The sequence below is a fragment of the Asterias rubens genome, chromosome 4, assembly GCF_902459465.1.
Source record: "Asterias rubens chromosome 4, eAstRub1.3, whole genome shotgun sequence".
Lineage (NCBI taxonomy): Eukaryota > Metazoa > Echinodermata > Asteroidea > Forcipulatida > Asteriidae > Asterias > Asterias rubens.
This window is the reverse complement of record NC_047065.1, coordinates 8835507-8861646: the sequence shown is the minus strand read 5'-3', so window position 1 is coordinate 8861646 and position 26140 is coordinate 8835507. Positions and strand designations below refer to the sequence as shown.

General features: G+C 39.5%; 1 protein-coding gene across 1 annotated transcript; it reads left to right on the top strand.

The window, feature by feature from the left end:
- Positions 1-22: 22 nt before the first annotated feature.
- On the top strand, positions 23-26080 carry LOC117289603 (nudC domain-containing protein 1-like). The gene is made up of 10 exons (XM_033770802.1): positions 23-168; positions 7927-8091; positions 15446-15600; positions 17188-17376; positions 18998-19199; positions 19863-20063; positions 22242-22440; positions 22774-22918; positions 24204-24335; positions 24587-26080. Exons 2-10 carry the CDS (start codon positions 7971-7973, stop codon positions 25040-25042), a joined length of 1800 nt encoding a protein of 599 aa, XP_033626693.1. The 5' UTR covers positions 23-168; positions 7927-7970; the 3' UTR covers positions 25043-26080.
- Positions 26081-26140: the final 60 nt, after the last annotated feature.

Sequence of the window (26140 nt, the reverse complement as noted above, 5' to 3'; positions counted from 1 at the left end):
AGTCCGGTATTACACACGACGTCGTACACACACACATTGGTTGTTTAACTACAACTTGCGTGCGTGACTTCTTGTCCGTCATGCAATGTCATGCGTGCTTTGCTGTTTTAACATATCGACACTACACTAGCATTCAGTCAGTGTTGCATTAACCCCAGCAGAAATAAGGTATGTTGCAATATTGGTTTGTAAAGACATAGTCTTATTCGAAGTTGAAACCACAAAATTAAAACTGAGTAAATCACAATAAATGAGACCTAATTTGGAAAAGTTTCCGTTTATGGCGCCACCACTTTTTCATTCTTACTTTAACTTACTAAGTTACAGTTACACGTACTTTACAGTTACTTACGATTGATGGGAGAGAAGAGAAGGCACGGCGGTGGCAATTGAAAGGGCATTGTTTAGGCTTATGCCTTTGTGAATTTCGCTTCCAATAGGCATCGAGCTCTTTCTTGAATGTTGACAACGGCATAACTATAGAATACTAAATACAGAGCCACACACGGCTCCCTAAAAGTCTAACCCTAGGCCTAACCCTAACCGATGCCGGTCACTTCGTACCCAAGTCACTTCGTACCCAATTGTCTGACCGTGGCAGAAGTGGCCAGCCTTCATTATTTTCTTTCATGTGGACATCGACACTGATTATATTTCACGATAATTAAAAACAACTTGCAGGAAGATCAGAATAAATGTTCCTGCAAAAATAAAGTGTCCAGTTATTATTATTATTGGTGGATTAATGTTCTTCACTTTGACGCGATTTTCTCATGGATCCATGGGCTCCGTTTTTTACTTGTCCGACGGAGAATGGCACGCATTGAGGGCATATTTTACACTAGCCCACCTTGTTGAGTAGTCTAGGTTCCTAGACCATTGGTGTTGCGTGGTCACACACAACCAACGTTCCGATTATGCACGGCAAAAATGTACACGCTTGTAATGAACGAACGCTAGCGGGCGCTCTGTTTCTCTGATTTCCGGATCTCATGTCCTGTGCTCACCAAGGTCTAGGACATTTGCAAATTGAAGGCGTGGCCAGACTATGTAAATTACTTTTAATGTATGCAATATTCATATCACGTGACGAATTGAAGATGACTATTCAAACTAGACCGAGTCAAAGGTCAATATGATCGGCGCTCTATTTTTAATAATCTTTGCTCAAAGAGTAATTCCGTGGTCATTATAGGCCTATTAAAAGGAAAACAGTGAAATTTTAAGTATAGACTTCCTATTCAGATTATGGATACGTGACGATTTGAAATTGTAAATAATGGTCAAAAATCGAACGTAAGATTAGCATTCAGAGAGTCCGTGTAACGGACGCTTGTATGGCCCCACGGCGTGGAGCAATCGGAACGTGAAATAAACCTTGTGGAATATCACGTACCGCGCGCCCATGCCGTGTCTCGTGGGGGTTGGAGTTGTTAAATCCCGGGCGCTATGAACTCCCAGCTTGCGGGTGTCGACTCCGTTGTTATGATCGCAACGTTCCAATATGCTCCATTTTGATTCATGGCCCCCTAATTTTTTTTTTTTATGAGTTTTCAGGTAATTTTGATGATGTCAAACGTAGGAATATCGCATCTACCTCCATGATTATATTGACAGTGTTATTGTGTGAGTAGCTTAAAAATATTATTAGAATTTTTTATAAAAGGTTGAAATAAAAATAATGCTAAAACAAAATTCCCTCAAAGCATAATTTTGCCAAACAAAGTATTATTTTTTAATTCTGTGAATGAAGAGTTATTTTTGAGGTAATGATTAAACTGGGCAACTAGTGGAATTTATATGACCCGACTACTCGCCTCAAATAACTGGGAGTTTGAATAGCAAAGTTTTAAATCCTACTGATCTGGACATTATTATACTCCGATAAAAACATATACCCACACACACATGCAGAGTATAGCAAAAGTCATGCAACGCAATTACTGCATGCATTGTACACTGCATGCACAACACTGATGAATTATTCATGAGCCAATCGAAACGCAGCCTCTGATTGGCTCCACCGGAAAGTCGGGGGAGATTTGCCGAAAAACAATAAAAAAGTTAAGACCCGTCGTTGCAAATGTCCTAGACCTTGGTGAGCACAGGACATGAGATCCGGAAATCAGAGAAACAGAGCGCCCGCTAGCGTTCGTTCATTACAAGCGTGTACAGTTTTTTCCGTGCATAATCGGAACATTGGTTGTGTGTGACCACGCAACACCAATGGTCTAGGAACCTAGACTACTTGTTGAGCTGTTAATGGCTCCGCTTTTAACATCGGTCTCATCACTGTCACCATTACAGCCCACCTTCGATACATGTCTTAAACGCTAATGGTGACAGTGATGAGACCGATGTTAAAAGCGGAGCCATTACAGCTCAACAAGGTGGGCTAATTTTACACGAGCTTTTCCTCCGTAAATTACTACGTTTTTTTTCTTTTTCTAACTCTCCTAAAAAGTGAATGTTTTATTTACTGATTAACAGTGCTAATAACAAAAACGATCCCCACTTTTGGTTTGAACAAAAACCCGAAGGTTCGTTTCAATCGTTTCCTTCGTTTCAACTCCATGGTCTCAACAACCGTAACCAATTCATTCACGTATGACGTGACTTGGGTACGAAGTGGCTTGGGTACGAAGTGACTTGGGTAAGAAGTGACTTGGGTACGAAGTGACTTGTGTACGAAGTGACCGACATTCACCCTAACACTACCCTAAACCCTGATTGCATTCACGTAGCGTGGATTAAGTGGAGTGGCCCTATATTCTATATATACCCACTACGGATTAACTACTACTTTGTGTGGGAGACTGTTCCAATCGTTAAACAGCCAATAAAGGATGATCTCAAATTGAGACTTTCCTTTATTGGCTGCAACTGGCATTTCAACTATTACTGGCCAAATAGACATCGTAGATACCGGTAAATAATCATTTTACATCCAAAAAAGCATCACCTTCGTCCAGACTGTTTGTGATGTCTTCAAAAGTCTCAAGGAGATTGGTAAGGCATGACTTGCCTTGCATAAAACCATGCTGACAATCTTCGAAAATATTTTGATTCTTTCCGTGCTCTAACATTCTTTCACGTGTTATAGTTTCCAAAATCTTACAGGGAATGCAGGTGAGACTAACGGGTCTATATTTGCCAGCCTTGCTTCTAGAGCCCTTATTGGATATCCAACGAGGCCGAAGGCTGAAGGCCGAGTTGGATATGGGACGCAGAAACGCTATATTTTTTTGTATTCCACGAGCGCGCGTGTTATTATGAATTTATCTTCCATTATCTACATAGTTGGGACTGGTCCCAATTTGAATGTTAAAGTTGGGGCGTCCCAACTGTTGTTGGGATTTCACATAGAGCTCAACAGGATCAGGATACCGTGCGTGGATTACTGTACCGTCGGGACTGTATAGACTTGATTTCAAGTTTGAGACTGCGGTTATTTCTCTGCATCAACCACGCAGAATTGACTGCCGTGTCCCAACTGTACCAATGATTTGACTGTCCCAACTCAGTGTAGTGGGGAATACATGTAGGCCTGGAATGATAGTATTTTAGCTGAGTGGTAGGGATGGTCTCCTCATAGATGGGACTGTCGTTACTCTAGTTGGGACCCCCAGCCCCAACTGTAGTAATGACTGTCCCAACTGTAGTGGGGATAGACCAAATTTATTTTTTGATATTTTATCTGAGAAAATAGAATTAGCTGTTGCAAACAACTTACCAACCAAATGGACCGAGAGTATAAATGCAAAAAATAGTTAATGGCCTGGCGTTTTCGACCCTAGCAGAGTCTTTCTCGAAGGCTAAATGACAACACAACAAACATGAACAGGTAACTAAGTGAAACATAAGCAGTGAAGTGGAAATACATGAATGGGGTTAGAAAGCGTACAGAAAAAAGCAGGGGGTAAACAATGAATAGCTGGGGACAAAAAGGGGCGGGTGAAGGGAAGGGACTGGCTTGACCACAAGCAAGAGGATAGAAACACAAAGGACAACATCAAGGGTGGGGAGGTGGGGTAAAAAAAGTAATTAATTAGTGAATGAGGCTCAGGCTGAAAGGCTATGGGGAAAAAGAAGACGGCAAAACAAAAGGTTTATTAGTCGTTTCCTTCTTGGATGTTCAGACCATGGGGTTGAATGGTCAGGAGGCGTCTAATCCAAAGTTTCTCCCTACTCAAACGAACAGTCTCTCTGTGGTTGCCTAGTGCCTCTATGCCCTGTAAAATCATGTCAGAAATGGAGTGATTAGGAAGATTGAAGTGATGACCTACAGGTGTATCTAGCTTTTGGGTCTTGACTGTACATGTGTAGATCTGTGGCCGTAGAAACGCCTCTTGAGTGTAGTTCTTGTTTCACCTATATATTGAACACCACAGACTCTGCAAGATATGAGATAAATGAGATTAGTGGTGGTGCAGGTGACATGACCCCTTGTCTTATGGGTGGTACCGCCTGTGTTACTGGTGAAGGAGTCCCTGATGTGTTGTCTACAGACGATGCATTTGGAGATGTTGGAACATCTAAAAGTTCCCTGTCGTAGAGGGGGATTAACATCATCATTAATGGGAGGGACTTCTGCACGGACAATGAGATCCCTGAGACTTGGTGGGCGTCTGTAGGCAACTATGGGTTCTTCCTGTACAGCACGTTGATCTGATGTGTGAAGAATATGATGGTTAGTACTGGTTATTTTACGAATGGGAGGAAGTGAGGGGTGGAAAGTGACAACAAAAGGAACTTTCCCCGTAGGACTCTGTTGTTTCTTGGGTCCTTTGGAAAGTACTGACTCACTAGAACGAGCCTTGACTTTCTGGATAGCTCGATGGACTGCTACAGAGCTATGACTCCTGGAAACAAGGTGTTTCTTAAGTTCCTGTGAGTGGTGGATAAAATCAGAATCATTAGAACAGATTCGACGGAGTCTGAGGGCCTGACTGTAGGCTATGCTGGTTTTGCAGTGTCGGGGGTGACAGCTAGTGGAATGTAGGTATTGGTGTTTATCTGTGGGTTTAACGAAGAGATCTGTGATTAAGCCTTCATCCGTCTTGAGAACCTTGACATCCAGAAAGTGTGTATCCTTGGTTGAGTATTCGCTCGTGAATTTGATGGTCCTGTGGAAGGAATTTATGTGATTAATGAAAGCTTTGAGGCTTGCTTCATCGCTTGTCCAGATGAAAAAGATGTCATCGATATAGCGCCACAAGACCCAGGGACGGCAAGGGGCTGATGCCAACATGCGCTGTTCAAGATGGCTCATGAAAAGGCACGCCATTGATGGTGCCATACGTGTGCCCATTGCAGTACCCTGTACCTGTAGGAAATTCTTACCCATGAAAGAAAAGTTGATTTTTGTTAGAACATGTTGCATGAGGGATACAATGTCAAAAATGGGCGGTGATGTGTGACCACTCTTAGCCAGAGCTGAAGAGCAGGCAGCAATCCCTTCATCTTGGGGAATGTTGGTGTATAGAGAGGTTACATCAAAAGTACCAATGATGGCTGTGTTTGGGACCTGCTTCTGAATACCTGTGATTTTGCGGAGGAAATCTGGAGTGTCATGAATATATGATGGAATCTGCGGCATTAACGGCTTGAGAAAACTGTCAACAAAAAGAGGAATGTTCTCAGTGGGGGAACCATTTTATCTGCTGTAGGGATGGTCTCAACTATAGTTGGGACAGTAAATGGTGGCTTGGGACAGTCATCAACTGTAGTAGGGATAGACCAAGTTTATTTTATATTTTATCTAGTAGGGATGGTCTCAACTATAGTTGGGACAGTAAATGGTGGCTTGGGACAGTCATCAACTGTAGTGGGGATAGACCAAGTTTATTTTATATTTTATCTAGTAGGGATGGTCTCAACTATAGTTGGGACAGTCATTGGTGCCTGGGGACAGTCATTACTCTAGTTGGGCCCCCCAGTCCCAACTACATGTATAGTAATGACCGTCTCAAGTAGTGGGGATAGACCAAAAGTTAATCAAATGTTTGAGCATAACCTACAACAGGAAACTTTATTCTCAGGCTACCTCCATGGCACGATTAAGCCTGATGAAAATACAATAACCTACGACTGCAAACTTTATTCTCAGCACTAACGAAAGCATGGCCGTGAGTAAACAGCAGAGCTTTCACCGATGGAGCTTGCACAGTCTCGGGTAAAGCGGGAATCAAAGTTTGGGGACAAAAACATATGAGGGTCGATAACATATGACCCTTCGATACTTCAACACAGACGCCTTAAACCAGCCAGAGACTTTTTACAATGCACAAAATCATCATGTAGGCCTACAACTTGGTCTGGAAGAACATCTAAACTTCAAGCTAAGAGACCCCACAGCTGTCATCACTAAAAATCACAACCCACTCACCCTTAGAATCCCTTCCTCTGGAACTAACGCCTTTCATACTTGTAAGTCATACTTTCCCAATACTGCAAAAGACTGGAATTTACTTCCCTACTTAAAGGCAGTGGACACAATTGGTATTTACTCAAAATAATTATTAGCATGACATAGTTTTCGAGAAAGAAGTAATTTTCCACAAATTTGATTTTGACACCTCGGGTTTTAGAATTTGAGGTCTCGAAATCAATCGTCTAAACGCACACAACTTCGTGTGACAAGGGTGTTTTTTTCTTTCATTATTATCTCGCAACTTCAACGACCAATTTTCACAGGTTTGTTATTTTATGCATATGTTGAGATACACCAAGTGAGAAGACTGGTCTTTGACAATTACCAATAGTTTCCAGGGTGTTTAACAACCAGCATCACTAGCCCCATTATGTTTCGACGTTCACTCATAGGTACGCATAAAATCGACTAGGAGTTCCTCCCTCCCGACCTGACCTCATTGAGTGTTGTTCCTAGTAAGGAGCTGATCAATCATTATCAAGATCAAGATTTAATCTTCTGTTTCGAATTAGGTTAGGGTTACTCCTATCCTAGAACTATATGAGGTTCGATTCCGCTATCGTGGTGGTGATAGCGGAACGAACCTCCTAGTTTTAGATATCGACCCTCATATGTTTTCGTCCCCCAACTTTGATTCCCATTTACCGCTAGACTGTGCGAGACCCACCGGTGACAGAAGCTCTGCTGTTTACTCACGGTCCATGCTTTCATTAGTGCTGAGAATAAAGTTTCCAGTCGTAGGTTGCTCAAACGTTTATAACATGATGATTTTTTTGTATAAATCACCAGTGCATTATTATTATACCAACAATCAAATGAGTCAAAGAAACAACATCCAACCTCGAATGTTCAAAACAAACTTATGATCTGCTAGATTGAGTTTCCTTCTCTGCCAGTCACTAGATAGATCACATGACCAGCAGTCTTAACACCAACAGATCAGTGTATTCAAACCGTTACAGCAATAGCCAATTTATTCTAGTCCATTCATCATCGAACGTCAACCAGCAGTCTTAACACCAACAGATCAGTGTATTCAAACCGTTACAGCAATAGCCAATTTATTCTAGTCCATTCATCACCGAACGTTTATATATACAACCAGCAGTCTTAACACCAACAGATCAGTGTATTCAAACCGTTACAGCAATAGCCAATTTATTCTAGTCCATTCATCACCGAACGTGTACTTTGTGGCTTGTTAAAATTTCTCCTGCTCCCCCTTCTAAACAAAAAATCTTCATTCCCCCTTACCTATTTCAGAAATAAAAAAAGTCATACATAGTACATTTTCCAATCCAAAAGGCACTCTCAAAGTTAAATGATTGTTTCTGGATTCTGGTTTTCAGATTGAATTTTCCTAAACTAGAAACTATCAGGTCAATTACGCAACTTAAGTTAAAGCCTTGACTGTTCACACCTACGTCCTACATGTAGGAATGACGGGAATAATTATTGTCATTTAATAAATCACCATGTTTTTTATATTTCAGGATCTGTTGTGATTTTGACTCAATACCCTCTTAAAGAAACAGTAATGGCAGGGAATATGTGCACAGAATCATTGCAAGCTGATCGGCAACTATTAGATCCACATTTTGATGGTTATAAGTTATCACTGGACACATTGCCAACTTATTCAGTTAATGTCATATCTGGTAAGTAACACTCAATCAAAACACAAAGTTACTTGTTTAATTGAGATGACGAAGAACATGTAGTTATAGATGTGGTGGCTGAATATCTCCACCTGATAAGAACGTCTCCTGAAGTACTTACTATTAGCTGTTCCGACCTACCGTCGGAACAGGTGTTGTTTTCGTCGAGATTTTTATTATTTTCATTATTATTATTCTTTGTTTCCGCCTAAAACCCCATAGCGTTTGTACAGCGTTTTTGTTCAGGCCCCGTCTCCTAAAGTATGAGGATAAAATAGTTAAATCATATATCAAATTGAAGCTTAGAACATAAGCTTTACTCTAACAAAAAAGTTTTAAAATTCTTAATTAAATAACCACGTGGTCTTATTTGAATTTTTAATTTGTAAACTTGATGCAGTCACTTTCATGTTATTGTGAAATATTCTCTTTGGTAATACAACACAGTATGTACCTCTATGAGTTGTTTACTTCTTGAGAGGAGTCTATACTATTTTGTTTCCTACCTGCGTTCTGGACACATTACTCTGTACACGCACAACGTACGGAGGTTTAGGATTTTTGTTAGAACGTGCGTAAAATTTGTCCTTGTTTTTCTAACCGCGTTCTGGACCAATTACTCTGTGCATGGGTTTTCGTTAAAACGAACGTGCGTAATTAGATAGGGGTTTTTGACGACATCGACGTCGTCAAAAAACCCTAAAGGCATCTAATACTACAATTCAACCCTACTTAATAGTTATAGGCATTAGCAGTTCATATTTAGTGACAATGGTCGCAAAATCATGAAACAAGAATTATTTCGACGGATTATAATCCCCTCTGTTGATACACACATGTAAAAACCCACCGTTTTTGCATCGTGCCCTTCTAGCCTAGTGGTCATCAGTCGCGACTACACATCTGAGAATTGCGAGTTCGAATCTCCGTCCGAATTTTTATTTTTTTATCCCCAAAACTAAACATATATTTCTTTGTGTAATATTTAAGTTTGATTCTTATCTTTATATCGATAGTGTTGCCTTTTCTTTTTCTCAATTGTTAGCCATAACCTGTGTGCATGCATGACATGATGATGTTTAAAAACACAGTAAGCCAAAAATGGTGATCATAAGCGCAGAGTTTGGTGGTTAAGAGTTCTGTGAAATCAACTTGTACTAGATCAAACATCAAACCATCGACCAAAAAAGTGTTAAAATTCGTAATTAATTAACCACGTGACCCATATTTGCATATTTAATTGGGAAATCTTTGTAGCACCATATCTCAAGAAGTAGTTATAGACTCCTTGGGGATTGGAGATTAGAATTATTTTGAAAAACTGTGACCCAAGTTGACCTCTACTTCCGGGTCAACCGGAAGTGGGACCATATCTCAAGTACTGTACAACCGATTTTCAACCTTTTTTTAAGTTTTAGACCCCTAAGGCGTTAAAAATAAACTTTGAAAAACCGTGACCTCAAGTTGACCTCTATTTCCGGGTCAACCGGAAGTGGGACCATATCTCAAGAAGTACACGGCCGATTTTTAGACTGCTGGTAGTTATAGACTCCTTGGGGATTGGAGATAAATTGCAAAAAAACGTGACCTCAACTTGACCTCTACTTCCGGGTCAACCCAAAGTGGGACAATATCGATTTTAAAACTTTTTTCAGTTAGAGACTCCTTTGGCATTGGAGATTAGCATTATTTTTAGGTAACCATTACCCCATGTCGACCTCTACTTCCGGGTCAACCGGAAGTGGCACCATAACTCAAGACACTATTCAACATGTTCAAACTTGTTTTCAGTTATAGACTCCTTGGTCATTTTAGCACATAATCCAAGCAAAAGAACACGGAACAGCTTTGTGTTTGTTCACAAACACCTAATGTCTAGTTATTATTATTATTATTATTATTATTATTACAAGTAATAGGCTATCAATTGCATATATGTATATACTAAACTTTGCAAGACGGCTGGATAACTAAGATGAAATATTTTCCTTCCAGTTTCCAACAGAAATACAATAAATACTGGTTCATTTAAGATTCTTTCAAATAAAGATGTTAGTATTAGCAAATTTCACCTTCTCTTCAAATCCTACAATATTATGTATTTTAGAAAATATCGACTTGGCAGATAGTAAACTATTTGCATCACTGTATTCTCTTAGGGCTTAGGCTTCTACATTAGTTACGGACTGGGTAGAAACGATCTCTCGCTCCGTGTACCCCGCAAACCCCGATATTTGCCCCACATAACTGCTTAGCTTTGGCCCATCCCATCTCCCATCCCTCTTCTAAAAATCCAGTGAACACTTTGTTGCTGGCTTTGTTTTAATTTTTACTCTCATTTATCTGTGTGACAGATCAGAGCACCCCCCCTATTGTGTTGTTCCTTAATAGTTCCATTCCTTACACCCATCCACTGACTGCAATTGTAACTTATACCAGTTGTTATGCTAATTTGCCATCAAATCGGTACACCCTCACTGTTGTGTTCGATACACTCACAGTAGAGGACTCAACCAGTAAACATGTCGTTTTATTCCTCTCCATTACAAGTAATTACTTTTTAATATTTTCCTTCTATATTAACCCTGTGCATTCAACATTATTATGGAACAATTATTTGTATCTTTAAATCAAGTATCTTAAAGCTTTCATTTTATAAAACATGTATTCTAGATTGATTTTCTAATTAAGGTGCGGCCCAAAAATGTTGGCAGATCAGATACTGTACACAGCAATTGGCGGGAGACGCAGAATTATTTAAATATTAGTGATAGATTAGTGATAACTGATCATACTGGATACTTTTCTCAAAGATTGCCTGCTGAGAAAAGTAACATCTGGAGTGTTTTTCCAACAAAAATCCTTCAACTTCAAGTAGTCTTGCAAGCCAGTAGCATCATTTAGTGCACCCCCGACCGACCCCATTGTCCTTCCAGCCATTGCCAATATCCTGCCAGCCTGAGCCACTGCCAGTATCCTGCCAGCCATTGTCAGCATTCTGCCAGCCATTGTCAAAATCCTGCCAGCCATTGTTCATCTCAACTCCCTGTGCACTACACCAAGCTCTCTGTTGGTGTACATCAAATATGGCTGAACATTAAACCAATAAACCAATAAGTTTGGCAAAGCTCAAGTCAACTACTATCCTAACTCCACAGCTACATTTACCGTCAATCTTAATGTCTGTGGAGATAAAGAAGTTAATCCAGGTGACCTGTTAAAGATCCCTGTGGTAAATGCAGTCGTCCAGTTAAGTGTAATCAAAGTATCTCTTCTTTGTGAGGACTGCAATTTATACTGGAATCAGAAATGTATTCCTGACATGACTGTTACTCAGTACACTTTACTCATTACAAGCACCATTGACTGGATTTGCCCTGGATGTACTTTAGCTGCATCTTTACCATTTGCTTCTTGTAGTGATGCTTCATTCCTTAGTGTCTTTGAAAATCCCACCACTTACCAACTTGAATCTTCTGACACTGCATATTCCAACCAACATGAACACAAAGCTGTTTCTCCTAAGACAATTTCTGGATTGCTGTTTAACGCCCGCAGTTTAAGCAGTAAACAACAAGATTTAAATCTTTCTTGGCACTCAACCCCATGGACATTGTGTTTGTCACTGAGACATGGATGTCACCCAGTTAACCTGACACAATTCATTCTTGCATATCCGGTTACACAAGTATTCGGCGTGATCGATATAGTCGAGGCGGTGGCATTATGATAACAGTCAATGATCAATTACAATCAGTCCACCTTGATCAGTTTGACCCTATGGACATTGAACTTACTTGGGTGTCCTTGACTTTTAAGAATTCCAAATGGCTTGTTGGTCTTCTCTACAGACCTCCTAACTCAGACATCGCATTTTTTGACAAGCTGCAGAATGCATGTGATTCAGTTCAACCTCATCTTCATAACTACGAAGGTGTTATTCTACTTGAAGATTTCAATATAAATTGGCAGAATGATTCTGCATCTACTGCGCATCTTCAAGAAATCGCTAACTCTCTAGAACTCACACAGATAGTTAACGATGTAACGCGACCTTCAAACAACTCATTTTCATAAGGGTCCACAATTGACCTCATATTTACAAATCGGCCAGAAAAGTTTGCCCAAGTAGAGTCCTTTGCAAATCCCGTCAGCAGTGACCACCATGCTGTACACTTTACATTCAGTGCACACAAAGCCCCTCCACCACCAGCAGTCATCCGATCATATCTTCAATACAGGAAAGCTGACATGACTCATTTGGAAACTCTTCTACACCTTGCACCATGGTCGGCCTTCATGGATGATGCTGATCCCAATGCATCGTGGGAAGGCTTTTTGGATATCCTGCATGCTGCCATTCGTGACAGCATACCAACTAAACAGCGCTGTCTTAATAAAGCCTCTCCATGGATAACCCATGAACTAAAAAAGCTGATTCACCTTAAACACAAACTGTTCACAAAAACCAAACACTCTGGCTTCAATTTGGCATGGCTCCATTACAAACAAATACGCAGTTAAGTGAAATATTCAACAAAATCAGCCTACTGGAAGTATGTCAACGGTCTTTTTGCAAAAAAAAAAAACAAGCGCAGCTTTTGGTGTTTTGTCAGAGACCAGCGAAATCTAAATTTCCACCAACCTTTCAGCATGCTGACCAACTTCTTCACAAGCCTAGTGGCATTGCTCAGGCATTCAACAAATTTTTTACTTCAGTTCATTCTCCTCCAGGATCTTGCCCATCAATGCCTCCATCCTGTACCTAACCGATTCCTGAACTACCGCCAATTCAAATTGAACTCGGATGGCTGACAAAGTCGCTGCAAAATCTCAACCCTCTCAAGGCACCTGGGCCTGATGGGATTTCACCAACAGTTTTGCGTTCAACTGCCTCCTCCATCGCCCCACCGCTATTATGTGTGATGAATTTGTCGCTCTTACACGGCTCCCTACCCTTGGACTGGAAATTATCGAATATCACCCCTGTGTTTAAATCTGCCAACCAAACCGACATCAAAAACTATCGTCCAATTGCTTTAACCTCCATTGTCTGCAAAATCCTTGAAAGAGCATTTGCTAACAATATCAATGAACATATTTCCTCAAACTGTCTTGGTAATGATGAACAACATGGATTTACAGCACATAAATCCTGCGTCACCCCGCTCACAAATGCTGACTGGGCTACAATCATGGACAAACCCCGTCCACTTCGCGTAGACATTGCCTTCCTGGACTTTAGCAAGACATTTGATGTTATGCCTCATCACACAATCCTTAATAAACTGGCAGAGAACTTTAACATCCGTGGTCAAACTTGGTATTGGCTGAAAGCATTTTTGACTGGACGGTTCTAGCGGTTTATGTACCAGGGAGCTTTATCGTTCATGTCTCCGGTTCATGTCTCAGGGAAGTGTCCTCGGTCCCCTCCTGTTTAACTTATTCATTAGTGACATCTCCCATTCCCTCAATTCCAAGTGTTTGCTCTTTGCTGATGACACCCTCATCTATAGACCTATCCAATCCCCTGCAGATGAACTTTCCTTGCAAGCTGACCTTATGATGCCATCGACTTGTGGAGTGTGGCCAATGGGATGAAAATAAACACCAATAAGTCTATGATTATGCATATGACCAGATCTACAAAAACACTAGCCCTTCCAGAGTACTCTATTCATGGATCCTCCCTCAAAATAACTGCCACCTACAAATACCTTGGAGTCGTGATCAATCATAACCTCACTTGGTCTGACCATGTCAACAGTGTTGTTTCCAAGGCAAATGGGACTCTAGGTTTCATCTGGCATTCCCTTTACAGATCCCTTGTATTACCTATTCTTGAGTATGGGCTGCCTGCATGCATGTGCCCCTATACTACAACACTTTCAGCAAAACTTGAACGTGTCCAAAGGAGAGCTACGAGGATGTTCCTTAGGCAACGAGGTGCAATGTCGTACGAGGACAGACTCAAAACTCTGAACTCGCTGGCAAACGCTTGAATCCAGACGACAAAGACTCATTGTGCAATTCACCATTAGTTGTTTATTTGGTTTAATTAATTGTCCCATCATCAACTTGAATACCTCTGTCAATACCTTGTAAATGCCTTATTTGCCAAAAACTGCCTATCGGAAGTATGGGCGAAAGAGATACCCCCCTGCTAAGTTAAATCCATACTCACCAGCCAGATCCACCATTGTATTGATTGCCCCCGCCGGATCCATCTCCGCTCGGGTCCAACTTTGGGATAATGATAAAGGAGGGCTCCCCCTATCTCATTGTCTTACCAATCGTTTGATTTAGGAGCAACTAACCATAATTTGTCCAAAAAATGGAGGGGCTTGTTTTGGAGTGACATGGGCCTCCGCTTGCTCCAATTGGATGGCTTTTATAAAATTCGGACATGATCTGATATATGCATGGGTTTCCCTCCCCAAAAGCCTCATCTGAACAATGGGCAAGCCGAGTAAGACTTTGCGGAGTAGCACTAGCACACGGAACTTAATTCGTCCCAAGAGTTTTGTGAATTGGACGGTTGGTTGATATCCATTTTGCTTCTTTGACAACTGAGCCCAAACTGCTCCTATGGATTTTACTGAATTTTGTGCCTTGTATGATTGTAAAATAAAAAGTTAAAACATTTTGCACGCGCAAGCACACACAAACTTTTGGATGCATCGTGTACCGAAACTTATCGTCTATTGTCTGTACTAAAGAAACGGAAATAGGCCCCCAAATACCATTCTGAGCGTGAACCATCAGACACTGATCAGAATAAAGATGAAATTGAAGAAGACATTTCACCGTTTGCCCGCAATTCTTTTATTTGAACAAACATTGTAATAATATCAAGAAAATTATGTATATTTTATACTTTGTTGCATATTTTCAATCAAAAAGTGGGGGGGATATCTGATATGCTGCCCCCCCCCCCAGTCTGAAAAGTGGGGGGGGGGGACATGTCCCCCATCGACGCCCTTGGCCCCAGGTTTGAGTACACTGTACCTGCTGCCAAATACCTTTGAGACCCACAATCATGTATTCCTTGTCTGTCTAGGTTAAGACACCCTAGGACGTGCACTTAGGGTTTTCCTCTACAATCTCGCTCTAATAAAACAAGAAGATGTCCTCTAGGTCACACGGTGTGGCGGATGGTTTGACGTGACAGCTACCCGAGAAGATCGGAGCAAGTTCTTGGGAAGGCTTGAAGCGTGATGCTACATGGAATACCTCCATCTTGTCATCATTGAGCACAAGCTGGTTTTCTTTCTTCCATGTGCAAATGTCTCGTAGACAGTGTTCAAGCTTGGAAACCAACCAATCCTTTCTGTTTTCCACATACGTTTGACAGGTATTGATGAAGTGAAACTGCGTGGTGACCAGTACACATTGCAGCATGTGAAAGCATTTGGTATACATAACCATTTAATTCTAGACCAATGGCATAATAACTGCGTATACTATGTCAACCAACAATGGAAGGTTATTCAACACAGAATCATATTGGTAAGTCAAATTTTGCATCAATCGATGCTTTTATGGTGGATTGTGCATCAATCCGTCCATGCTTATGGTGGATTGTGCATCAATACATGCTTATATGGTGGATTGAGCATCAATCCATGCTTTATGGTGGATTGTGCATTAATTCATGCTTATATTGTGTATTGTGCATCAATCCATGCTTACATTATGGTGGATTGTGCATCAATTCATGCTTATATGGTGGATTGTGCGTCAATTCAAGCTTATATTGTGGATTGTGCATCAATCCATGCTTACGTTATGGTGGATTGTGCATCGAATGCTTATATGGTGGATTATATGCATCAATCCATGCTTATACAGTATGGTGGATTGTGCATCAATCCATGCTTAATGTGTATTGTGCATCAATTCAAGCTTATATGGTTGATTGTGCATCAATTCAAGCTTATATTGTGGATTGTGCATCAATCCATGCTTACGTTATGGTGGATTGTGCATCGAATGCTTATATGGTGGATTATATGCATCAATCCATGCTTATACAGAATGGTGGATTGTGCATCAATCCATGCTTAATGTGTACATGTATTGTGCATCAATTCAAGCTTATATGGTTGATTGTGCATCAATTCAAGCTTATATAGTGGATTATACTTCAATCCATGCTTATGGTGGATTGTGCATCAATTCATCCTTATATGGTGGATTATGCATCAATTCATGCTTATATGGTGTATTGTGCACCAATCCATGCTTATATTGTGTATTGTGCATCAATTAATGTTTACATGGTGGATTGTGCATTGGTGGATTGTGCATTAATTCAAGCTGATATGGTGGATTGTACATCAATCCATGCTTATATGGTGGATTGTGTTATCAATCCGTGGTGGATTCAAGTGTTCAAAATAAAAATCAAACATCTAAATCAAAGTATGCTATCTGTTGTGTTTGTGATTCACCGACCATTTCCTTCTGTTATATGGTCATTTTAACAATCACATCAGTATGAAAGATTTGTGAACAATTTATGTGAACAGATTATGTGAATAATTTTACTAACACAATGTACATGTCAATGATATTTATTAATTTTTTCTTAGAACTGTTACATTCAATCAAATTTAGTTAGGGTTACCTTGGTTAAAAGTTTTATGTTACTTAAAGGCAATGGGTATTTTGGTAAGTGCTCAAATAATTGTTAGCATAAAACCTTACTTGGTAACAAGCAATGGTGAGATGTTGATAGTATAAAACATTGTGAGAAAGACTGTCGTTTTGGGGAAACAAGTTATTTCTCTCAAAATGTTTGAATTTGATTTTGAGACCTCAGAATTTGATTTTCATTTCATCTGAAAGCATGCAACTTGATTTGACAAGGGTATTTTTTCTTCCATTATTATCTCGTAACTTCGACGAACAATTGAGTTCAAGTTTTCACAGGTTTGTTAATTTGAACATATGTTGAGCTACACCAAGTGAGAAGACTGGTCTATGACAATTACCAAAAGTCTCCAGTGTCTTTCAGTAGACACTACATGTAGACAGTGTACATTTAAGTGTTCGTCATTCATGAATACACATATTTGTCTTGATCTTACTAAGGAGTCACAACTGGAACCTGGTAATGAGGTGTTTGAGGCGACCGACAGAAGTGAAAGGTGTAATAAACCAAGGCACAATGTGACTCTAAACTTCCCTTCACCAGACCTGTGTGTTTTATCAGATGGGACAGGCTCTCTTTACTTATTGGCAACTGGGAATAGAGATTGTGCAGCAGTTCAACCATGGCAGGTTAGTTCTCTTTACTTGTTGGCAACTGGGAATAGAGATTGTGCAGCAGTTCAACCATGGCAGGTTAGTTCTCTTTACTTATTGGCAACTGGGAATAGAGATTGTGCAGCAGTTCAACCATGGCAGGTTAGTGCTCTTTACTTATTGGCAACTGGGAATAAAGATTGTGCAGCAGTTCAAATATGGCAGGTTTGTTCTCTTTACTTATTGGCAACTGGGAATAGAGATTGTGCAGCAGTTCAAATATGGCAGGTTAGTTCTCTTTACTTATTGGCAACTGGGAATAGAGATTGTGCAGCAGTTCAACCATGGCAGGTTAGTTCTCTTTACTTATTGGCAACTGGGAATAGAGATTGTGCAGCAGTTCAAATATGGCAGGTTTGTTCTCTTTACTTATTGGCAACTGGGAATAGAGATTGTGCAGCAGTTCAAATATGGCAGGTTAGTTCTCTTTACTTATTGGCAACTGGGAATAGAGATTGTGCAGCAGTTCAACCATGGCAGGTTAGTTCTCTTTACTTATTGGCAACTGGGAATAGAGATTGTGCAGCAGTTCAAATATGGCAGGTTTGTTCTCTTTACTTATTGGCAACTGGGAATAGAGATTGTGCAGCAGTTCAAATATGGCAGGTTAGTTCTCTTTACTTATTGGCAACTGGGAATAGAGATTGTGCAGCAGTTCAACCATGGCAGGTTAGTTCTCTTTACTTATTGGCAACTGGGAATAGAGATTGTGCAGCAGTTCAACCATGGCAGGTTTGTTCTCTTTACTTATTGGCAACTGGGAATAGAGATTGTGCAGAAGTTCAACCATGGCAGGTTAGTTCTCTTTACTTATTACACATATTGAATGGCAATGAGGTAACTAGTGTACGTCTATTCCCCCAAGGGACTTTGGGTGACCAGAAGAGGGACCTATTTGGCCAAAGGCCGAGGGAAATAGGTCCTTTTTCTGGTTATTCACAGGCCCGAGTGGGAATAGACGCACAATGTACACTAGTCACCGAATTAAGCCAGTCAATATGTGTTTTATAACACTTCTCGGTCTTAAATGTGAAATAAGAAAAGAAACTTTGACAAAAACGGAAGTTTTTTAGTTGCAGTTCACGGTTCACGTCAAGAGAGGGCGCTGTAACCATGTACTATTTTAAAAGACTAGTGCCCGATTCCCACAAAACACGTGCGCGCGATCACAAGATATGATACTTCACCCCACGTGACCATGTTTCAGCCAACCAGAATACAGAACAAGCAAGAGGTGTTATAATTCACTTTATTTTAAAGAAAAGACTAAAAAAGTGAAACCTCTTGATGCCCTTAGACAAACATGAATTCTATTAAATGTACATTGTAAGAACAGTTATTTACTCCTCCAATATTAAAATTTCAGTCCTTTTGCAACTATAAGTAGTAACTGTGCAATAAGTTTTTTTAAGAGTTGGTCATTAATTTGTTTTTTTAATTTAAAATACATACATGTACTAGTATGTAAATGACCCTGTAACTATTTAACTGAGATAAATTGTTATTGTTTAGCTTTATGAAGACTATTGTTTTTACATGTATGTAGTAAACAAACTGGGCCAATATTAATATTGATCAAAGCTTTGTCATTTTACAGACCCTTTTCAGAGAGGAAGTATGTGGTTTCTATAAGCCATTTGTTATACTACACTCCATGGTTCAGTCATCATCAGCGCTTTGTATATCGGTTGATTGTCTACTCTTATGTATTGAAGAAGAATCAGCAGAAGAATCTCAATCGACTACGCCTAGTCATTTTACTGCCTTCCTAGATTGGGTTACCATCACAAAACCCAATGGTATGAATTATCTGTGTTTTTCACTCCATACGAAACTAAGTGTTATAAACCAATGCATTTGGCTGTTAAAGGCAACTCAACAATATCTAGGTCATACTGTGTACAAAACGGCTGAGCACTCATTGTTGGCACCATTCCAGCACTCTGTTCCTCAATGAATGGTTGTCAAATTGAAGATAGGCTGTTCATACAACCAAAACTAAAATCTTGTTATATTTTTCTCATTAAAGCCATTATACACTTTCGGTAAACAGTATTGTCAAAGTCCTACACTTCGTGTATCACAACTTATATAGAAAATAACAAACCTGTGAAAATTTAGGTTCAATCGGTCATCGGAGTCGGGAGAAAATAATGGGGAAAACCCATTCTTGTTTCCGCGCGTTTCGCCGTGTCATGACATGTGTTTAAAATAAATCCGTAATTCTCGCTAACGAGAATTTGTGTTGTTTTAATGTTTTCTCAAAAAGTAAAGCATTTCATGGAACAATATTTCAAAAGAAGTCTTTCACCATTACCTTCTGTAAACCCTGTAAATTATTTGTAAATCTGTGAACTTTTTTTTTCTGTACCGAAAGTGTATAATGGCTTTAAACTGGGGAAACTGTTGAAGTCGATGATGTTGCTGCCTTGATTGCATATTTTTCTCCCTATTTTTTTCAGAGAGCACATCATTTGGAGTAAGTCGTAAAAGGAGACTGAGGAGCCAACTTGCACCATTCTATGCTGCTATTGAACAAAGAGGTCAAGCCTTGTTAATTGCAAGTGAATCAGAATATGAAGTCATTAATGATTCTGACCATACTACAACAGAAGAAACAAAAGCAGAAGATTTATCAGCAAAACCAGATACTGCACATCCATGTAGGTTATCAATGCTATCCTGCAAGGCCAAGAATTGATGTTTTTGTCACGTGTACAGACCTGCCAACATTCATTTCCCAGAACTAGAGACAAATCTGGACAGACCTTTTTTAGCGCAGGAGGTGAACATCGGAAACTGCATACTTTACTATTTTGGGGGTAAAACTTTGGGTCGCCTGCAACTTTTTTTTACTATCCTACTTGTAACATTAATGATAATGATTTTCAAAACGTATTATTTTTTTCCTTCTCATTGTTTTACGATCTTACTCGCTAATTTCTGCCCTTGGTAATACTTTTTTTTCGTCAACAACCCTTTTTATGGTTTCGTAATTTGAGGATTAGTTGTATAAAAAACTCCTTTTCCAATAAAGTGTTTGTGGTTTATGATCGGTCAGCAACTAACATTGGGAAACAGGGTCCAACTACTCACCGCCAACTCGCCGTCAACTCGCTTGGTCCGTCAACTCGCCGTCAACTCCTCCAATATACATTTAAAATTCACAAAAGAGGCATAAAACTATAAAGTATTAGCTTAAAGAGAATTTTTAATAAGTTTTAGATTACATTTAGAATAATTTTGTTTTGTTTTTTTCTCATTAAAAAATTATCTCTAAGATACAAAGCAGTCAGCTGCCATCCAGCATTTTCAACCGGGCTTTTTTATATACAACATCGACAACAGATTGCCCTTTCCTGCGTTTGGAATAATCTTGGCCCAAGGCGTCAATGATCCTTACTGCATGTGTATTATGTACTGCACTTAATGTTTATTGATCGCTGACGTCTTGGGTCAAGACTAGTCCATACATGCCATCTGCGTAGTGGTTGAGTTGACAGCACAAGCGAGAAGACGGTAATTTGACGGCAAATAAAAGGACTGGTGAATGCGTTAATTTTCACGCGCGATCGCAGCCACATTATAGGCAGTGGACACTATTGGTAATTGTCAAAGACTAGCCTTCATAGTTGGTGTGTCTCAACATATGCATAAAATAACAAACCTGTGAAAATTTGAGCTCAATCGGTCATCGAACTTGCGAGATATGAATGAAAGAAAAAACACCCTTGTCACACGAAGGTGTGTGCGTTTAGATTGTTGATTTCGCGACCTCAAGTTCTAAATCAAATTCGTGGAAAATTACTTCTTTCTCGGAAACTTCAATGGCACTTCAGAGGGTGCCGTTTCTCATAATGTTTTATACCATCAACCTCTCCCTATTACTTGTCACCAAGAAAGGTTTTATGCTAACAATTATTTTGAGTAATTACCAATAGTGTCCACTGCCTTTAAATATAGCGCAAATCAAGACTTGTCAAACCATTTTACGAACTTTAAAACATTAAGATTTTCCCAGCATATCCCTCATTTATTGCAACAAGGAACCATTTTTTGACTCTGAGACACCACTTGACTTGTTCTCAGTTGTTCTACAGTAATTTGGTAAGTTTTTAACATTAAAATTGGGAAAGTTGGGAAATCGAGATCGTCCCGATTTATAGGGTCTTCAAAACTCAAAAAACAGGGACTGTCCTGGGAAAATGGGGACGGTTAGCAGGTCTGTGTGTACATGTACATTCATATCACCTATCAACCAATATAATTTGTAATCTACAAGAATAGAGGTTGTTAGAGTGATGTGCGACTATAGTGATTTATTGACATTTCTGCATACTCTTAAGGAGTTGAGATGTAATCTTTCTTTTGTCTGACTTATTAGTATCATGTTTTATGACAGTTCCGGGTAAATGTATAGTTCCATTCAATTGTACAATTTAAGGTTTTCTTGTGATGCAAGGTCTTTGGGCTGTCACAATGACTTGAGGGAGCATTGTGTATATTTCTTCAATATTTGGATTAAAAGCCCTCGATAAATAATGTTTTTACCATAAGAATATTGTAAGTGAATAGAAAATCATGAGTGATACAAAGATAGATTAGCAAACTATTAATGAAAACGAGTGTTCTACCTTTTTAAATTGCCCTTCAACATTAAAATCTGACGAGCAGTTGTCTAGACTTAGTTTTGTTAAATAAAATAAATAAAAACGAGTGTTATCATAATTATTATTAGTAGAGCTCCCACACTCTTTGAAAGTTTTATTTTTGCATATATTATTGAGATTAGTTGAATAGTTGAATACAGTGTAGTAACACTCTTTGAACCCCTTTTTCAGTATTTACTTGGACTCAAACTTCCGAGGATGTGATTGTTACATTCATCCTGCTTCCTTCAACACCAAAAACTGATGTTCAGTTTCTACTCACGGCTGAGACTATACACCTTGCTATCAATAGCAGTAGAGATCTACTGCTGGGCTCCTTCTATAGGCAGGTGGATGTACAGTGTAGTACTTGGACACTTGAAAATGGCAGGTAATTCGATCTGTTTTTACAAGTTTAAGGAAACTACGGATAACTCAATACATGTAGTAGGTTTTGGGCCCAAGATTTTATTTTCTCAATTTGCGTTCTCAAAATAATGCCTCTTACCACAGTGACAATCACACACACAAAAAAGTTCAGATACATGTACATGTCTGCCAACACAAGCTACATTCAAATTGTGTGCATGCTAAATACAACTATAAACAATGAACCAGTATTTTTGCTACTTTTTAGATTCTCTAATTGTTGACTTGCAATCCTGTAGTAAAATTGGCTCAATCGCAGTTTTGTGAACGCAATTATGTTACCTGTTAATCGTAGATTGGAAGTGACTCTAGCAAAGAGTGAAGAGGGAGTTATGTGGCCTGAAGTGGTTGAAGGCAATCCAGATGGCCAGTATGTGGTAGATGCAGACCAAGCTAGGATTATTCATGAAAGACTTGCACACTTAACTTCACAACAATTGGTAAGATTTAGGATCAGTCTGTTTTCTTGCTCTGTAAACCAAAAATCCCATCAGCAACATCAATGTAGTTTGTCAACTTCCCATACTGAGGGGAGCTCATATCGATTGTTCACCTGAAAGAAACCATGTTTTACTATACTGGAACAATATTTATTTGGAGCAAGGGGAAATGACACCATAAGTTTGTTCATGTTGGATGTCGCTAGAGCGATGATCGCGCCTGTGTGCAACACCAAGGGAACAGTTCCAAGATCGTAAAATTAATCACAAGTAGACTAATGCCTGGCTGCCCGGGCACTATTCTATTTGTCATGCGTATTGAGTATGTGTGTGAAACTCACGTGCGCGCTTGGTAGATAGTAAAGATAGCAACTGTCACGTAATGTTGAATGGACCAGTGAGAACTCGACTCTTGGTCATGAATATGTATGAGGTATAGTAAATCAAACTATGTAGTGGTACTCCTTGCTGAGAGTCATGTGATTTTTGAAATCCAATATGTTCATGAAATATGCCACCTAGCTAAAATCCATGTCATAGCATTTTACTCCATTGTACTGTATACTCGCACACATTCCAATGAGTACCCATTACCTTGGGAACATTATTATTCCTATTTTTAAAGTTCTGTTGTCATCTTCAAACATTATTACGACGGAGTATGCATAGTCTTATAAGCAGACAAACATTGTTCAAGAAAGAAAGTTATTCACTGTTCTCTGGAACCTGTGGCTGTATCGTACAAAGCACTGGAAATCGAACAATGGTGGGAACGATCTAAGTATAATGTACTCCGGTCAACAAAAACGCATCTACCATGGCTAGGGATGCGTTTTTTATATCACATCAAGTGATTGGTTCTTGACCAATCGAAATTCACAATTTGTTACCAAGGTATAACAATCAGTTTTGTATCAATTTTAGAGCGGTGTCTTGATATCTTGCATTGATAGATTCAATGCTGGAAATGTTGTTCCATCTGCATATAGCTACCAATGTCACCCCATTTACATCCTGTGTCTGAACACAGTTTTTATCAGGTTCAAGTGTGAAATATTCCTCAATAAATATGTTTTGATAAATAATCTAGCTCCAGCTTTTGAAACTCCTCTAAACCAATGCCCATGGTGCATACAATACGTACACATAGGCGCTCACATAAGGTTTAAGTGTAGGGTTTGCATGTATTTAATGTATCATAATTGTCTGTCATGACATACATGTACTGTACAAACATGAGTTGTAATGTACTCTCTTACATGTACATTATTTTGCTTCTATTTAGAATCCTGATCCAGTTCCTGGAAGTACACAGTCAGGTATCGGACCTCATGACTTAGAAGAATGTGATGCTTTACCAGAGGAATATTCAACATTGGTTAGACTAGATGGAAATACTCACCAAGTCACTAACAGGGTAAGGTTAATGTTTGCAATAGAAAACACATTGATGTACAGTTAGGATAGCATTATGTACTACAATTTTATACCGAAACGTTTCAGTAAAAAGTAATTTGTAGAGTACAGTTCCCTTAATGAAGGTTACATTTTCTGCACGCCACTTTGTTTAAATAAAAAGCCTCTAAACTATATCACAATATAATATTCATTTTAAAAACTTTGCAAGGACTCATTATGCTTATTGGATATTTGATTGCTTTATTCTAGGTGAGTTTAAGCAGTCATCAGTTTCTGTTCAATGCACAGACTCATCCCGACAAACCACCGTGTATCTGCTTACGTCATGATGTAGATGGATTACTATGGCAACCAGATTTGAGTACTAAGGAACATACATCCCCATGGTATCATACTGCAACATATAATGCCCTTGGTTATGTACAAGCTTCTAAGATGGATCGTAAATACTCTAGCTGTCCTGCTAATTGTTCCTATGCAGTAATATGTGATAGCACCAGACATGTCTATGTTTATCGACAGCCAACACCAATCTCTACACCACTCAGAAATAGGAAGAGTGGCCGTGTTGTTGGTCAGATTGCAAAGCAGCAATTAATAAGTCTGGAGTCAATTGATGATATACTGGGTATAGCATGTGCTGATGAAAGAGTCTATGTATTGACCACCAACAAGCTATATATAATAAGAGTCACTTTGACATAGGGACTGAAAACAGGATCATTTCAAATTCCACAGGTATTTAGGATTTCCATTTATTTAATGCAGTTTTGTCCATAAAGACTTTGCATTTATGTTAAATTTTATTTTGTTTTAAATAAATTTTGTCACCAACGCTGGCTAACAACCATTATGTGAGGTTTTCTTCAATTTTAGACTTTTGACCAAAGTCACCTGATGTAATGGGTTTACAGTAAGGTAGCTTCTCAGTGTGTTATCAATCCTTCCAATGGTATACTTCCCATTGGTATAACTTCCCTTGATGTTCAAAATATGTAGTCAGTATTATGTACATTTCAACCTGAAAGATGGAAATACATGTTCAATGTACTGATAAGTGTATACAATATTTTTCAGTGGATTTTTGTACAAACCAACATGACCAATAGTTCATGTGAATTGTTTGTACGAGGAGAAAAAGCCATGCAGTCAGTCCGCAGCTAGCCTTTAATCATGGCGACGGCACCCCCAGCAGTCACGCACGAAAAAAGACCAGCTTGAGCGGCTAAGCCGTGAAGCGCCATTTGCAACTCGTTTTGGGGCCTTATGTTTTTCTTTACTTTTTGCCACAGATTTTGGTGGGAGAAATGTAATGCAGTAGTGGCCAATAAGTAGACACAATTACCACTGATGACACGCCGCGTGCACGCCCCATGACCCACACACATAACGGTGCACTAAAACTCACATGCTGAGGGCAACACACAGAAGGTGCATATATATATATGAATAACTGATAAGATAAACGAGTTGCTAAATGGCGCTTCGCGGCTTCGCCGCTCGCACTGGTCTTTTTTCGTGCGTGATATTTGGGGTTGTGCTTGACATCTGGGGGTGCCGCGTGCACCTTGACACATAAAGGCTAGTCTGCAGCGGACTGGTGGCCAAAATGGCGGGGTTAGTGTTTACAACGGGTTTTACTCTTGGTTTTTGTATTTTGTTCACGCTTTTTTTTGTCAAAAACTTAATGGATAATGTTGAAGGGTCTCATTTGAAGTGTATCCTGACTGGACTAGGTAAAAATGGAGTACAAGATTACATTCATTTTGTGTGTGATGTGGCCTGTGGGCTGCATAATGCTCT

What these genes read in the sequence shown, in the direction of transcription:
- LOC117289603 (XM_033770802.1), top strand. Translation starts at nt 7,971, where the DNA reads ATGGCAGGGAATATGTGCACAGAATCATTGCAAGCTGATCGGCAACTA. An exon ending in TTCAACACAGAATCATATTG is followed by an intron (nt 15,601 to 17,187) that starts GTAAGTCAAATT and finishes GATCTTACTAAG; the next exon opens with GAGTCACAACTGGAACCTGG. An exon ending in TGGACACTTGAAAATGGCAG is followed by an intron (nt 22,441 to 22,773) that starts GTAATTCGATCT and finishes TGTTAATCGTAG; the next exon opens with ATTGGAAGTGACTCTAGCAA.